The 14,898-nt window shown below is 43.8% G+C and overlaps 1 protein-coding gene and 1 long non-coding RNA gene across 12 annotated transcripts in view; one reads left to right on the forward strand and one right to left on the reverse strand.

Moving 5' to 3' along the window:
* The window catches only part of lmo7a (LIM domain 7a), a 41,361-nt gene continuing 26,463 nt past the window's right edge, over positions 1 to 14,898 (reverse strand). For 3 of the 11 annotated variants that reach the window (XM_088382734.1, XM_088382736.1, XM_088382735.1), the window contains 21 exons: positions 11,590 to 11,619; positions 10,741 to 10,858; positions 9,958 to 10,100; positions 9,269 to 9,866; positions 8,812 to 9,060; positions 8,457 to 8,571; positions 7,938 to 8,099; positions 6,592 to 6,761; positions 6,473 to 6,530; positions 6,328 to 6,384; positions 5,550 to 5,575; positions 5,118 to 5,225; positions 4,961 to 5,047; positions 3,985 to 4,658; positions 3,752 to 3,792; positions 3,477 to 3,635; positions 2,716 to 2,893; positions 2,286 to 2,594; positions 1,776 to 1,884; positions 1,021 to 1,123; positions 1 to 584 (listed from right to left, as the gene is read on the reverse strand). In XM_088382734.1, coding sequence (XP_088238860.1) covers positions 562 to 584; positions 1,021 to 1,123; positions 1,776 to 1,884; positions 2,286 to 2,594; positions 2,716 to 2,893; positions 3,477 to 3,635; positions 3,752 to 3,792; positions 3,985 to 4,658; positions 4,961 to 5,047; positions 5,118 to 5,225; positions 5,550 to 5,575; positions 6,328 to 6,384; positions 6,473 to 6,530; positions 6,592 to 6,761; positions 7,938 to 8,099; positions 8,457 to 8,571; positions 8,812 to 9,060; positions 9,269 to 9,866; positions 9,958 to 10,100; positions 10,741 to 10,858; positions 11,590 to 11,619 — 3,517 coding nt within the window. In that variant the 3' untranslated portion in view covers positions 1 to 561. Of the gene's footprint in view, positions 585 to 1,020; positions 1,124 to 1,775; positions 1,885 to 2,285; positions 2,595 to 2,715; positions 2,894 to 3,476; positions 3,636 to 3,751; positions 3,793 to 3,984; positions 4,659 to 4,960; positions 5,048 to 5,117; positions 5,226 to 5,549; positions 5,576 to 6,327; positions 6,385 to 6,472; positions 6,531 to 6,591; positions 6,762 to 7,937; positions 8,100 to 8,456; positions 8,572 to 8,811; positions 9,061 to 9,268; positions 9,867 to 9,957; positions 10,101 to 10,740; positions 10,859 to 11,589; positions 11,620 to 12,012; positions 13,783 to 14,428; positions 14,537 to 14,898 lie in introns of those variants that run through there. The other 8 variants (XM_088382743.1, XM_088382745.1, XM_088382740.1 and 5 more) reach the window with 7 other exon arrangements.
* On the forward strand, positions 10,193 to 12,174 carry LOC148394039 (uncharacterized). Its single transcript, XR_015859794.1, has 3 exons — positions 10,193 to 10,342; positions 11,456 to 11,509; positions 11,624 to 12,174. It is a non-coding gene; the product is annotated as an uncharacterized LOC148394039 (long non-coding RNA).

The following is a 14,898-nucleotide window of genomic DNA, read 5'->3' on the forward strand; positions in this document are numbered from 1 at the left end:
TCAGAGTTAAAGTCTTTATTTACAAATTTGTGCCATCATTCCATATTCTTCACAACCTGTGTAATATTTCATCTCATTAAATACAGCCTGGATAATGATAATAGTAATCTTAATGACTTCTCCCTGTTGCAGACATAAAGGCACATAAGTAGGCAAATGACCACTGAACACCGCTAGTAGGAAGAAACGTTATTTTCATTCGAAATTTAATAAAAGGAAGATACGGTAGTAAGATATCAAGCAGAGGGGTGAGGAGCTTTTTTCTTCCAAGGGCCATGCTAGATTTATGAAAACATATGATATTTATGATAGAATTAACGTTCACCTGATCTGCATTTGAACCCATGGGCCCTGGATTTTCCCACCCCTGTAGTAACCAAATATGGCATGTATAAGAAGAACCCTTTGTACAGTTGTAATATTTCACATCTTGCGCCTAAAATATACACCACCAGTCTTACCCACTTAAAAAAAAGAACAATTCGAATCTCAGGAATGAAGATGCATCACGGGTTGTTGTCGCTTGTGGTCTCCTCGTCGATTTTCTGGAGGACCCTCAAATTACATCGAGGTGGGCTGGCCGGCTGGACGAGACACGGCACAAAACCTTTAAATTGTACGTACTTCACAGGTAGTTGGCAGCAATGTTATATGCGAGCCCAGGTACTTGTTGCTTGGCAGGATTCACAGGGCTGAATAAATGTTCATTCCGGTTCATGTAACAGCCTGGTTAAGTATTGTGTCCTTTTTTTAAATAATCGTTTTAAGTGAATGAAAGACAGATGAACCAACCAAATAAGTAACAAACGCACTCACCTGTTAACGAGTTCACTAACCAATATACTGACTGACTGACTGACTACTCAGTCTGTATTAGAAATAAAATGCATAAACGCATTGTAAATTACAGCAAATAGGTGTTTTTGGACTGCTGGGTATAAGGGCACAACTACAAACCTGGTAATGAGCTACTGTGAGTGGACAAAATAAAGGTAGATGGGCGGTAGGACTTTGTCTTACTTTTGAATCGCATGTAGCAGGTGTTACAGTAGAGCTGTTTGTTTCGAATTCGGACTTCAGCCCCGGCTTCCGATCCCCCGAGGGCCGATTTGCAGTCGATGCACTAGAAATGAACACAAAGTTGATTGTTCAAAAAGTGATACATTTTTTTAATAATTCCAATAAATTACCAACAAACAGAACAAATTGACTAACAACTTGCAATTTGACTTACTAACTATGCTAACTTAATAACTGACCAACTCAACATACCAACCAACCAACCAACCAACCAACCAACCAACCAACCAACCAACCAACCAACCAACCAACCAACCAACCAACCAACCAACCAACCAACCAACCAACTAACTAACTAACTAACTAACTAACTAACTAACTAACTAACTAACTAACTAACTAACTAACTAACTAACTAACTAACTAACTAACTAACTAACGACCTACAGAACTGACTGGGTGAAGAACTGATGTCTGACTAATTTACTAAACAATTAGCTCACCAGCTAAATAACTTTACTGACCAACCAGCAGACTGATTGACCACCCAACCAGCGAGCTATCAACTTGACTAAGTAAGGAACTGAATGGCCGACCAACTGACCAGCCGGCTGACTGATGAACCAAACGCTGTCAAAAGTGGAAATGGCAATCAAGACTTGGGCTGAAATACACTTTATCTTTCACTAACACTTTAGACTTTCAAGAAGTGCAAAGATGAAGGTGTGAGTCAGAAGGTGTGAAAATGATCTCACCTTAAAACAGGTCAAATGATAACAGAGTCCGAGAGACTCGATGATCATGGCTGCTCCTTTTCCCAGCGCCAGGTCACACAATGTACATACTTTCTTACCGCTCACAGACCTATATCGCACAAAGCACAACTTGGACATATGGAAGCACATGGAGACACTTGCAATTGCTCAAAGCATGGCTGATACTTCAACTTGGCAAACAAAACAAACATGCACAAAACATACACATATGTATGTGTATACGTGTATATATACACAAATGTGTGTATATATACACTATATATATATAATATATATATATATATATATATATATATATGAAAAATCTGTTTGCCAATTGAAGAATTCTCATACTCTATACACAATATTGTAAGATAAAAATAAAAATTTGACATACAGTAGTCTGAAATTAAAATAATTTGCCATAAAATGCTGAAGCTTTAGCCGGCACTCCCATAAAAGCTCTGCAACATCACCGCCGTTCAGAACCAGTAGACCAACCCAGTTTACCTGCTGCGTTGCTGCCGACCACCTCCGTCAGAACCAGGTTCTGGGGAGGTGGTGGGTGAGAGAGAAGACGTCGAAAGCGACGACAACTGTCCAGACCAGGGGGTGTTCCCAGCTGCTGGGCCCCCGAAAGAAGCGGGCAGAGTGCTCGAGCCGAACCGCGCCCCTGGCGGCCCATCGCCGTAAAAGGGAACGCTGCCAGAGAGGGCGGAGTGAGGCCGCGAGTAGTTTGGTATATGGGAGTCGCTCCTGAGTGTCCAAGACGAACGCCAGGAGTTGGGGGGGTTATCCAGGTGGTCAAGAGAGCCGCCCCTGCAAAGCCAACCCCATGCCCAATTTTGCCAGTTAGCCCCAGCACCAAAACCCACAACCTGCGTACGTCGGCGTTAGCGAGCCCACACCAACCACACCAGCACCAGAATGGTTGACCAACCTGCGCGTAGATGGCAGGTCGCTTTGGCTAGGGGCGGTGGCGGAGCGTTGGCGGATCCAGCTGTTGTCCGTCAATAAGTTCGTTTTCTTCTTCATGTCGTTCAGGAGCTGCTGGCGTTGGAGCTCCGCCTGTGATGGCGGCTGCCCACCCATTGCGTCGACCACATCACCACCTATCACTGCAATCAGAGAGGGGGAGGCCAGACATGATCTCTGACAATGAAAACCTCAAAGATGAACCTCTTTCATCATTCTCGAGCCACTGACACATGTAATCAAAAACATAATTATCATTTTAAAACATAATAATTGCAGCAAAACTCGTGGCCGACTCATGAAAACGAGTTGCATGAATGAGCCAGTCAGTACAGTCACGTCCTGCAATATTGAGGGCCACGAGCCAATTTAGTATAATACAGCAGTAACCCGGTTAAAATGATCACATGCGTTTATTTGTGTCATTTCTAGCCATAGTCGTCTCATAACTGTTGCAGTAATAAATCGGATCTAACCATGCGGCCAGCATGAACAGGAACAAAATTTGAAATCTTTGCATTTGGTGTGTTGGAATAAAGTGTCTACAGGCTTCCCTAAACTAGTTTCTGTTCATTCTAAAGACATTCAAACAGTCAATGTTGATGCTGAAAAGTCAGATTTGATCAAGTCCATCAATTCTGAATTAGATTGTCTGATTTGCATGCTGATTGGTATGTTTTGATTCAGAGGCCAATCAGAGCCAACGATTGCGGGGCAGGAGCCGACCTCTCTGGGGCTCCCTGTATCTCATGGCAATGAGAATGTTTCTCCTCTCCTTCTCCAGCTCGCTTGCGGCCCTTTGACCGTGTGCCACTTTTTCCCGTGTGCTCTTGGCTTGCTCCTCCAGCAGCCAGTGGGCCATGCCGCCCCGATGCATTGACAAACCTACAGCAGCGGCGCACATTTGACGTTTACGTGTGCCTCACTAGTTCAGTGGAATCCATTGAAGGTCACAGTTTTACGTACAACTGCTAAGTGTATTGTAACACTTAATTACTGACCTCTGTTTGGAAGTCTTTCTTCAGTCTCAAGCAATTTAGCCCTGTAAAAACAAAAAAAACCCACAATTAAATTTAGATATTTTTTGGGGGGAGGACACACATTTTTTTCCACATCTTACCATTTGCAATTCATATGGAAATTATATTACACACGCACGCACATGCACGCACACACACGCACGCACGCACGCACACACACATTATTGCTTTATCTTAATAGCCAACATAATGACCGTTGCTCCTCAATGGCACGCTTCCTCTCCTGCCGCTCTTGCTCTTCCGCGGCCATCAGCCTCCTCCTCAGCTCCTCCTTCTCTGCCTCTCTCCTCTTCTGCCACGCAAGCTCCTCCTCTTCCCTCTGCCTCCTCTCCTCTTCCTCCTTCTCTTGGGTCCTCCCCATCTCCTCTTCCACCTGCCTTTGGCGCGCCTCCTCTGCTTCCCTCTTCCTCCTCTCCTCTTCCACCTGCCTTTGGCGCTCCTCCTCTGCTTCCCTCTTCCTCCTCTCCTCTTCCACCTGCCTTTGGCGCTCCTCCTCTGCTTCCCTCTTCCTCCTCTCCTCCTCCACCTTCAGGCGTTCCAGCTCCCCCTCTCTCCTCTTCCTCTCCTCCTCCTGCTGCCTTTGACGCTCTAGCTCCTCCTCCCTCCTCCTCATCTCCTGCCTTTGGCGCTCCAGTTCCTGCTCCTGCTCCTTCCTCTTCCTCTCAACTTCCTGTCTCTCTCGCTCTAGTTCTTCCTCCCGCCTTCTCATCTCCTGCCTTTGGCGCTCAAACTCTTCCTCTCTCCGCTGCCTCTCCAACTCCAGCTTCATGCGCTCCTGCTGCTCCTCCTCCTCCCTCCTCTTCCTCTCTTGCTCCAGCCTCTCTCGCTCCTGCTCTAGGTCCCAGTAGGCGAGCGTTGGGCCCGCTGGCTGCAGGAGAAACAGAAATATGACCGAAATAAAGCATATTAGAGAAATTGCAGTGCAATATAATCATGTTTCTGTCCCACATATACGATTATCATACTTGATGTTAGAAATTTTGTATTGTTACGTTTCTTTCTACAAGTACATAATTTATAAATTGTTGTAACCCCAAAAAATAATACAAGTATTTTCTTCTAATACTAGGAACTTAAGATTATTATACATATTTCTTCTCTTTTAAAGCCAATCTTCCCAACAAAATAGCGTATCATTTACTATAGCAGTGACAATAAATGATGTGGTACCTCGCGTTGTGGAACACTGCTAGAGATCTCCTCCTGAGCCTTTGTCCACTCCTCCTGCAGTTTCTCCTGGTCACGTTTATATTTCTCCTATATGACAAAACAATAACACTGACACTTCTAAATATGGAAAGAATTTTGTCTTCCATTTTCAATATACCTGTAATTGGCGCTCCTGCTCCTTCTGCCACTTCTCCTGTCGCCTGCGTTCCTCTTCTGGATCCCAGGACCAGCGAGTTGAAGACACGGTGAGTGGTGGAACAGGTATCTGAGGATGGAGAGGACATGTACACACAATTAAGCCCATACAGTAGAACATTAAGCTGTTCCTTTCTTCTGGGTTCTTCCCGTGTTGCTGAATAAGGTAATCAAAACATTAGTAATATTAAAAATGACTTCAGGGATTTTCAACTTAAATGTAGGAGGGGTCCATTTTTCAGTAGTGCTACTGAGGGGCCAAATAAGACAACGCTCCATAACTAGATGCTATTTTAAATATTGACAAAATGTAATATATTTAGTTGGTCATAATTTCTCAAGAAAATAGCAATGTACTATATAAAGATGGCAATGCACCAATGTTGGTACTCACATCTGGCATGTCAGAGCCTGCTGATCCTTGAAAAAAAAAGACAAAACCATCCAGTCAATATTTGTGTCATGCACCATGGAAGATTAATTCAAGGCACCCTGCAGGCCATCTGCCACATTAACAGGCTGCTGACGGGCTTATTTACTTTTTATTGCCCAGTCAAGCATCAATTGATCATGAAAAGTCACAATGAGAACAACAACCCATGAGAAACAAACAAATGTCACGTTCACCCCATTCCAACTTATTGATTGCCTCCACTCGACATCAAATGTGGAAATGGAGGAAATTAAGAAGAGCATGATTGCATAAGCACATCATCAGCATGCAGAAGTGAAAAAGGTTGAACATGCTGAGAGCATGGCAGGAATATGCTTTCAATGTGCATAGCAAAGTAACAAAAAAAAGGGACAATAAGTTCTAATTTTACACTAAATGAAAAACGCTATTAAAAAAGTGTTTAGAGTTTTGTTCAATAGAAATTTCAGTCATTTTCTTAACAATACAAGATATATTTTATGTAATGAAGGTAACATAATTTTTGACGACATGCCTGAAGAAGGAGAGGAAAAACCTCTGGAACCAGACGAGTTCAAGGCGTGAAAGTGGGGCCCAAAACACATTCTGGGACTATTACCCTATTTTTATTCAGTTATCCTCCAACTGATCAGTAAGCATGCAAAGCAAACCACCCCAAGGCTGAGACATTATTGCATGAAACAAAAGCGTTAAAAAACATGAAATAAGCCCCAAACCTCGTAAAACGTTATTTTTTTACCTTTCTCAAAAAACTCTGATCTCCGTTTTAAGTTTATCATAGAAATGGGCTCTGATTCTATACAGGAGATGGGAGAAATAAAGTTTAATCAAGGAAAACAAATTTAATATACTACTAATATGTCACCTTTACTTCATGACCTTACCTTTTGTCATCATGGACACTTTGGGGTAACCACCATCAACGCCGTTGGAAGCCACATCCTGCACAAAGGTTCTCCTTTAGTAAAAATCTGGCCTACATGCATCTGGGGGGTTCACTTACCACGACCGAGTGGGTGGTGGCCTTAGCGGACGTGTCAGTGAGCGAAGTAAAATCCAGCATGTTGGTGGCACCAGCATCAGGGAAACCTACAAGTGTGGTATGATCCATACTGGTCAGATTGATGGTCTTATGGCCTTTAAATGGCGGGGAAGATGGATCTCTGTCCCAGTCTGCATGCAGACAATATAGCAACATGTTTTTTTGTGGTTTTTTTTTTAAAATCAGCATATGTTTTAGTGGCAACAAGGAAGCCAAATGCCGAGAAATTCTCCAGAGAGAAGCAAAAGACACGAGTGTCATAGCAGCAGAGGGGAGCGGGACAGAAAAACCACCTTCCTCAGCCATGAATCATATGACAGCTGTCATTCACCCACAAAGAGTTTGAAACAAATATACTATACGTATGGTGCGTTAAAACCAACCAGCTAATGTGGGTGCAGACGTTTGGAAATGGGTTTATCCAGTTGTGATAATCTTTTGAGTCCAGTAGAGTGAAAAAGAAAAAATATTTATCTATTTTTGTGCATAGTTTCCTCAATATAATGTTCAAGACCATCAAACAAATCTAAATAGACAAAGATAAACATAAAAGGCAGTTTTTCCAATGCTGAATAGTAACAAAAGGAAGAAAGAAAGAAAGAAAGAAAGAAAGAAAGAAAGAAAGAAAGAAAGAAAGAAAGAAAAACATTCCTGTGGTCTTAGGGCATTCTCCTTCAACTAGGAAATATCCTGCAAAGTCACTCTACTGTATGATTTGTGGGCCACACTACTTTCACAATTTTTCACAATATTCAGGGGCCAGGCACGACTGTACCAGTTCGCCAGCCAGACTAAAACTGTGGGAAATAAGTGAGTTGTGTTGCTCCTACCAGAAGAAAAACGGTTAGGAGTAAATGCTGATAAGATAAATAAGGACCACTAAAACAAAGAAGTGGAAGAAAGTAAGAAAATACCACCATAAGAAACAAAAGTAGAAATGAAAACCACGGATGCTCAACACAGTAACAGTCATCGTCACGAGTGGAGGCGTATGGGGCCTCCTGCCATGCTGTCATGGGAACATTCACGCATGATTCAACAAACAATTTATGCTCCAATTTTGACTGTCACAATCAGTTAGCTATTTGTGAGGAGTGCAAGCGACAAGTTTGGTGTGGGAAAAGTAACGTCAACACAATCCTCTGGACCCAAAAAAATCCCCTAAACAAAGTGGAAGCTGTTACAGCTGCAAAAGTGGTCAGTACTTTCTTGCATTTTAAATTCTTGGGTTTTCCCGAAACGTTGTTTACAGTTCAAATAGTGCAAATCTGGTAGACACACACACACACACTACACGTATGACTCACTGCTCTTGCCATAACGCCTGATGTCCATCACCAAATTGCCCTCCTGTAGAGCTCGGTCCATGCCGGCCTTCCAGTCAAGGTAGCTCATGTCCGCCACCCGGTGGCTGTTCAATGTCAGCACCTCATCCCCAGCCTGCAACTGGAATATATCAGCTGGGCTGCCTGTGGAAGACGGACAACACAACCAGACAGGGTGAAAGTTGAACTTAAAATTCACATGTGAAACTAAATTGATGTGCATCGTGGAGAAGGGGCAGTCTCAATCAAAATGGGAGGTTCAGGCCCCGGGAGAGCTGTCCCAGAAAGATGCTGTCCTACATAGGTCTTAACTGCAGTGGACTAGAAAACATGCTCATACACAGCAGCTATGGGGACCCTTAAAGTCTGGCTATTGATGCATTTTCTAAAAGCAAGAACTAGTAACAAAATAGCACTACATACGGTTCTGCGTGTTAACCCTCTTTCATTGACAAAGTGCCAATAGTTTGGTTTGAGTGTCTTGGATGCTTCTGCTGATACCTGGTTGGATGTAATTGACGTGAGCTCCACTAGAATCCCACGCCACGTCAAAGCCGAAGTCTCGACTGCTGTTGGGCTTCTGGTTGAGGCTGATCCGCATCTCGCACATACTTTCCTGGAACAGAGAGAGTCAAGATAAATAACAACAATTGGGTTTAATGGACAGGAGGACCAGAGCCCTGAAGCGAGCTAGACTTCTTGTCAGCATTCAAGCAATCCCAGCACTCGATCAAATGTCAAATCAAGAACTGTTTCGGTAGTTAACATATATAGTCGACCACTACCGGTCGTTTTCCAATTTTACAGCAGGACTGATTGTGACACGCCATCCAAAATCCAAGCAGTGCAGGAATACCTTGCTGGCTTCGTTAGCTGGAAGGTCCCTCTTGACCTGAACTGTGCGGGATGAGATGCTTGATGTAGAGGTGACACTCTTCCCCGTGGTCTCTTCTTGCTCTTCGTCGTCGTCCTCGCTGCTGTGGACGGGGCTCGACTGCGACTGGGCCATTTCTTCGACGGTCATGAATTGATGATAGCGGCTCGGCACCGACGTATTCTTAGGAATGGCGGTGTTGCCGTTGACGCGACTGTTAGAGTCGTTCAACTGTAGGGAAAAGATATATCGACAAAGAATGAATACCGGACGTCCGGCCTCATTTTGTGAACATAGTTTGGCTCACAAACTACAGTGGCACCCAAAAGTTTTGAAACCCCAAAGGTTGTACGATTTGGAGTAGCAGATTACGGTTGGATGTGAGATGCCACTGTATTTTGATGGGAAACTCGATTATGAGGAAGGGACATGGACTCACTGTGACACTCCGGGTAAGTGAGCCTACGCGGGTTGCCTGGGTCCCAAAAGGTCTTGGTGTGATGACTGACGACAGCCGCGCACTATCCGATCTCTGGTAGCTCCGAGGAAGGGAGGCGGTTATCCGAGAAACCGCCGCGGCGTTGGCGTCTGTCTTGCTGGCCAGCGATGGCTTGAATATGGAACCAGAGGTTGGGGGTTGCACCTTGACCGGGCTCTCGGGCTCAGGCACCTTTTGCGGGGCTTTCGGAAGCAGTGAGCTCTCCTTTGTTCTGGCCGTGCTTTCAAAGACTGAACTCCTGAACGAGGACGTGGCTTCGGAAGGTTTGGGTGGGCTGAACGAGCTGCGAGCGGTGGCCCTGCCGGGAACTTTAACGGACTCGGCTTCCTGCTTTGTGTACCTCAGCGAGACGTCTGTGGGCTTGACGTCTTTCTGAGCGGGCTCGGACGAGCCGGAGGAGTGATTATAAGTGTCAATAGTGTAGCTTCTGGTCATGCTGTCCCGGGTACGGGGTTTCGGTTTCTCAAATACGTCGCTGTCGTTGTCAAAGCTGAGCGACCCAATGCGGCTGCTGATGCTGCCGCTCCGCCTCTTCTCCCTGATGACCCAAGGGATGATGAGAGGGTAGTAAGAAACAAGTTGATTTCATCAGCGAGGTAGCTAGGCCAAAGTGTGCATTGCCCTCATACCTCTCATCTTGCATCTCCTTGAAGGTCTTGGAGTTTCTGGTACTGCTGCTGTATGTGATCTGCTCAACCTTTTCTCTCTCTTCTTTCTTTTTAACAATGTCAGAATTGACACTCTTACGCCGGTTCTTCCATTTGCTTAAGTCCTGCAAAGAAGAAGCCGGGTTCAAAAGACCCACCTTAGCGGGACGGACGTTCACGCGAGTGAACAATGTTCTATTTGTGTGTTTTAGGCTCCACCCGCTTGGCTCGCCACTCCTGTGGATAGGGGTTTGTGTGACCCATATGCAGCGTAAAAGGCACCATTATTCCACAATGCACCGATCAAACTGAATTAGACAGACAGTACATAGAGAACTGCTCGACCAGCCATGACACAATGCAGAATGTGGGTAACTATTTTTTCTTTGGTTTAGTATAAGAACTACAGTAATTACAGTATGTTGGATTTCCTTATTAAGAACTAAATCCATAACAGAATAATCAATCGGTTTTTCACTTTAAAATAGTTTAGCATCAAAATATGTTAACAATATAATTAGTCATTTGGCTATTTTTGATTATTAAAAAAGTAAAAATGTATTAAAAATATCTATTCATACTGTTTTTTTTTTTTTTATATCAATGGAATTTTAGATATTTACACAGGAAGTTCCCAAAATGTTATCTAATTGAAGTCTATTTTAATTATTGCTGACTGTCAAAAAATGTGAATCATAATATCACAATAATGTGATTGGAGTTTTTCCCCCCTCCCACCTCTTTGCGTTTAGGTGTCACACTTACATCCTGCCACTTATCGTCACTCTGCTTAATTTGCTCGCGGTATTTCTCGAGAGCTTCATATTGAGACCGCCGTCTGACCAACACAGGTTCCTCAGTGATGTCATTTGTTGATTTGCTCCTACGGAAACAAATTGAGGAAAAGAAATCAGAACTAAAAGCAAAAATGGGACGAAAAACGGGAATCGCAGCTTTAGTTACAGGGGCTCAGTTATGGATCTGTCTGTCAAATATTACACTCCCATAGAACGCTGCTCATAAATATGTTTTTATAATAATCCTGTACAGTAAAAAATCAATCAGGTTCTTTTATGGGCATAGCGAAACACTTCTTTTATTGTGCCTTTGAGACCTTTTTCTCATTCATTTTGATTTAATGAATGTACAGTAGTATAGTTCTATGGCAACATAATATTTTGACAGTTTGTATCCCACAAATCCAAACAGTACAGTCAACCATTTATCATCCAGAAACTTTACACGATGGTCCTGTGGCCAGACGTTAGATAGCACACTGACACAAGATGACCACTCTGAGGCACAAAAAGCTCAGCTAGTTAGTGAACAGCCCCAGCCCGCGATGCAAAACAGCAAGCAAAAACTGTACACAAACAAACTCACCTGAGAACAAAAAAACAGTCTGGTATTTATGTGAGAAGTGTTAGAGTGCTTACACTTGTGTCCTATTGTTAAATTGTATAAATCTCTTGATATTTAGGAACCTTTTGGCAGAGGCCAGCAGCGCCCACCATGGCCGCCACACAGTCAAGTGGTAAGCATTTAGCGGGAACAGCCACAAAAGCATGAAACAAGCTAAATGTGCCACATTCCTGGCAGCCCGTGTCAACTCACCCGTCGAAACTGTCTTTTTCTTGCCGTTGTCTAGGAAACCAAAGAAGGAATGGGGGGAAGCGACAGACATAAGTGTCACATATTGTCACATTGGACCTGATGCTGTCCACTTGTGAGCATTTTTTACACTTGAGTGTATGCGTGTTGTGTTTGTGTGCAGATGGATGACATCATTATTTCACTTTTACAAGACTCTCTCTGGAAACGTAACAAATAACGGTGAAGTACCATACACCCACGCGGTGGAGATTCAACGGTTGCTTTGTGTAAGTGTAGATTGATGTTGTAGTTGCTGCAGAGATTGTGCGAGTTGCAACTTCCGTCAGCGCTATGAGGAATTTCTGAAGGTTTTCGCGACCAATCCCGACACTTCTGTGTGGTTTTCATGCACAGAAGGTGCATTCACAAGATGATAATATACAGTAGACTGTATATGTATTTATTTGGAGTCCAGGATTTTCTTTTCAATTCCACAAGCAATCTGATGAGAAAACCCTCCATTCAAATATCATAGTACTTCCTCACACAGTGGCTGGGTGCATTTACTTAACTGCAGAGAGTTACAGGCATCTATTAGGAGTAACATTTTTTGGTGGAGGTGGATCATCTTTAAAAATAAAATTATATTTTGATAAAAAGGGGTCAGGAGCTTTTATTCGCGCAAATGCATACAGTACCAGTCTATTGGGGGTAAAGTATCTACTAGGGACAGACTTGTATTAAAAGATTTTAACATTTTTACAAAGGCCTGAGGTGTGTATCCGCTGGTACCCTTGCTGGGAGTACCATGCATCTACTGCAGTTAGGGGTTAATATATTACAATACATATTCTATTCTATTCTGTAATAAATTATGTTAATTTTTTGTGGAACAAAATTAAAAATAGAATTGGAAAGCATTTATATATTATTATCATTTTATGGGCTGGGGGGGGGGGGGTGGTAGTGCAAAACCCTGAGAGCCTAATCATTTTAAAGGACACTTAGTTGTGTTTACATCCAACTTTCCTTTCAACTCCATCATAAACATCAGCCCAAGAGATGCCCCAAATTCTCTGTCATGTGATGTGATACAACACCCCATGTCGTGGTAACAGTCGTTACCACGACTGGAGGTCACTATTTGAGGGAAAAACCTGCATAATATTTGTTCACAAAACACACCTCAAAAAATTACATTGTACATTGTAGCGTTGTTGATATATCCATTAACTAGTCAACAGGAACCTGTACGGAAATATTCCATTTGAAAAAGAAGAAAAAATACAACTTCCAATTCAAAGCAACAACAAACAGTAAATACAAGAAATTTGCCAGTGGTTTTGCAGTGAATGCAGCAGACCAAACAAAACTTTCAAAAACAAACCCCTCCCAAGATGAGAAATTAATTACTTCAAACTAAATGTGTAACAATTGCATTCCTACAACTTGAGGGTGGTTAGCAGCTCCACCATGAGCTTCTTCTTGTGTCTCCGCTGACTAGCTTCCCTGATGGCCTGCCATTTCTGCAGGTCGTCCTCACAACAGGAAGCTGGCACGGAAGGGCTCGCCTGATTGGCTGACACCTGGGTGTGCTGTGCAGTAAGCTTGCGGACCAGCATGTCATCCGTTTCGGGACACGGCTCCTTTCGGACACGAGTGGATTTGTTCAGCGATGACTCCTGGGTGAGGGGGCACGGCGGGCACAGGAGTCTGGTCTTGAGTTCAGGAGGGAGGTCCCAGGGCTCAGGGATGGCCATTGGGGAAAAGTTGTCAGGGGCTCCTGACAGAGGGCGTTGTTGTTGCTGAATTTTCTCCCGACGTTGGACCACATCATCCTGCTCGATGTCTGGAAATTCCTCCTCCTCTTCCTCCTCCTTATGGAGCTGTGTCACAATATTGATCTGCTCTTTCGATGTCCAAAGGCAGCGCTTTGCAGCCAGAGGGGTCTTCACTGTGGCGAGCTCGCTGTTGGACTGGAAAGTGAGGGTCCGCCTCGCAAACATGTCATCGTTCTCCAAATCAGGGATGATGCTCTCATAATCGATAGGATCTGGAGGCTCCCGGGGATCTTGGCGCCCTAGCAGGGGCCACTGCTGACATTTGACCAATCTGGGACCAGAGGTGGGGTCTACTGGGGCAAACACCAGGGGCGGGGTCTCTAATACAGTGGTCTTAGGTAGGTGTGGAGGGTTGTGAGCGTGCATAGGAGGACTGCAGGAGGTGGGGCAGGTATAAGAGAAAAGGACAGAAAGCTGATAAGTTCATGCATGTGAATTAGACTAAGGACAAAGAAAAGGACAGACATTGATAGAGGTTTATGCACTATTTGGACAAAAGTAATTGGACGATGCTCCAAAGCAATCAATTTCGGTTCAACTTATACTGGAGGTAGGCACACTTTTGCTGACAAGGTTTTTACAACGATTCTTAAAAGGAACAGATTGGCTGTATTATTTGTAGATTAGGTTGAAAAGTATCATAGAAAGAAAACATTTTATTATCAAGCCTAAAGAATGGAGGGGTGGGTGGAAATGTTACAGGATCCGAAAACGAAGCACTTATCTATCAGAAGCATTATGCTTCTGGGTTTGTGTCAACCAAAATGAAGTGGTAGGCATAAGTCCTTCTCTTAGGTTGTCAAATGTCTTGCTGGGAGAAATACTTCTATTTTCTTTTGACTTTCTGCAGTGTGGTAGATGCGTCCAAAAACCTTTGTCCACATTGTGTATTTTGCTTATGCAATAAAGTTTTGTGTTATGAGAAAATTGCTCTTTTCCAGTAGAAACAGCCAATTGGACAAATGTGTATATAAAATGACATATGATGTTTTGTGGAACGTCGGGATGTATGTATGGACCTTTTGGCGCTATGAGCCGTGGAGGGGTGAGGGGAGGAAGGGCCCGAGGGAAGCGGGGGAGCGACGTCAGGATCGGAATCGTCCGATGAGGGGCCCGACTTCTCGTGGCTGAGGCCGAGAATGGAAGGAAAGACGGGGAAGGGACACAGAAGATGCGGGGGCAGCGACAGAGAGAAAGAAAGAAACATTAGTGGGGAAAAAATGGAGCGGAAACGCAAAGAATCATGCGCAAAAAATTACATGCTTGGAAGAATAGAGGGGAGAGTTGAGAAAGCAGGAAGAAACTGGACACGCCATTAGGTACACCTGCAGAATCTAATGACCTCCAATACAAGAGCTGTAGCACACATTTTGCAGCTATTTGATTGGCAAATACAAACAAGATACATTTGTAAAGGCAGAAATGTAGATGCAGCTCTTGGATTCGAGCCCATTAAAATGGTGGAGGTGCACCTTATGAAGTGGTTTAT

The sequence above is a fragment of the Syngnathus floridae genome, chromosome 8 (genome assembly GCF_059516105.1).
Source record: "Syngnathus floridae isolate MCC-2025c chromosome 8, RoL_Sflo_1.0, whole genome shotgun sequence".
NCBI lineage: Eukaryota > Metazoa > Chordata > Actinopteri > Syngnathiformes > Syngnathidae > Syngnathus > Syngnathus floridae.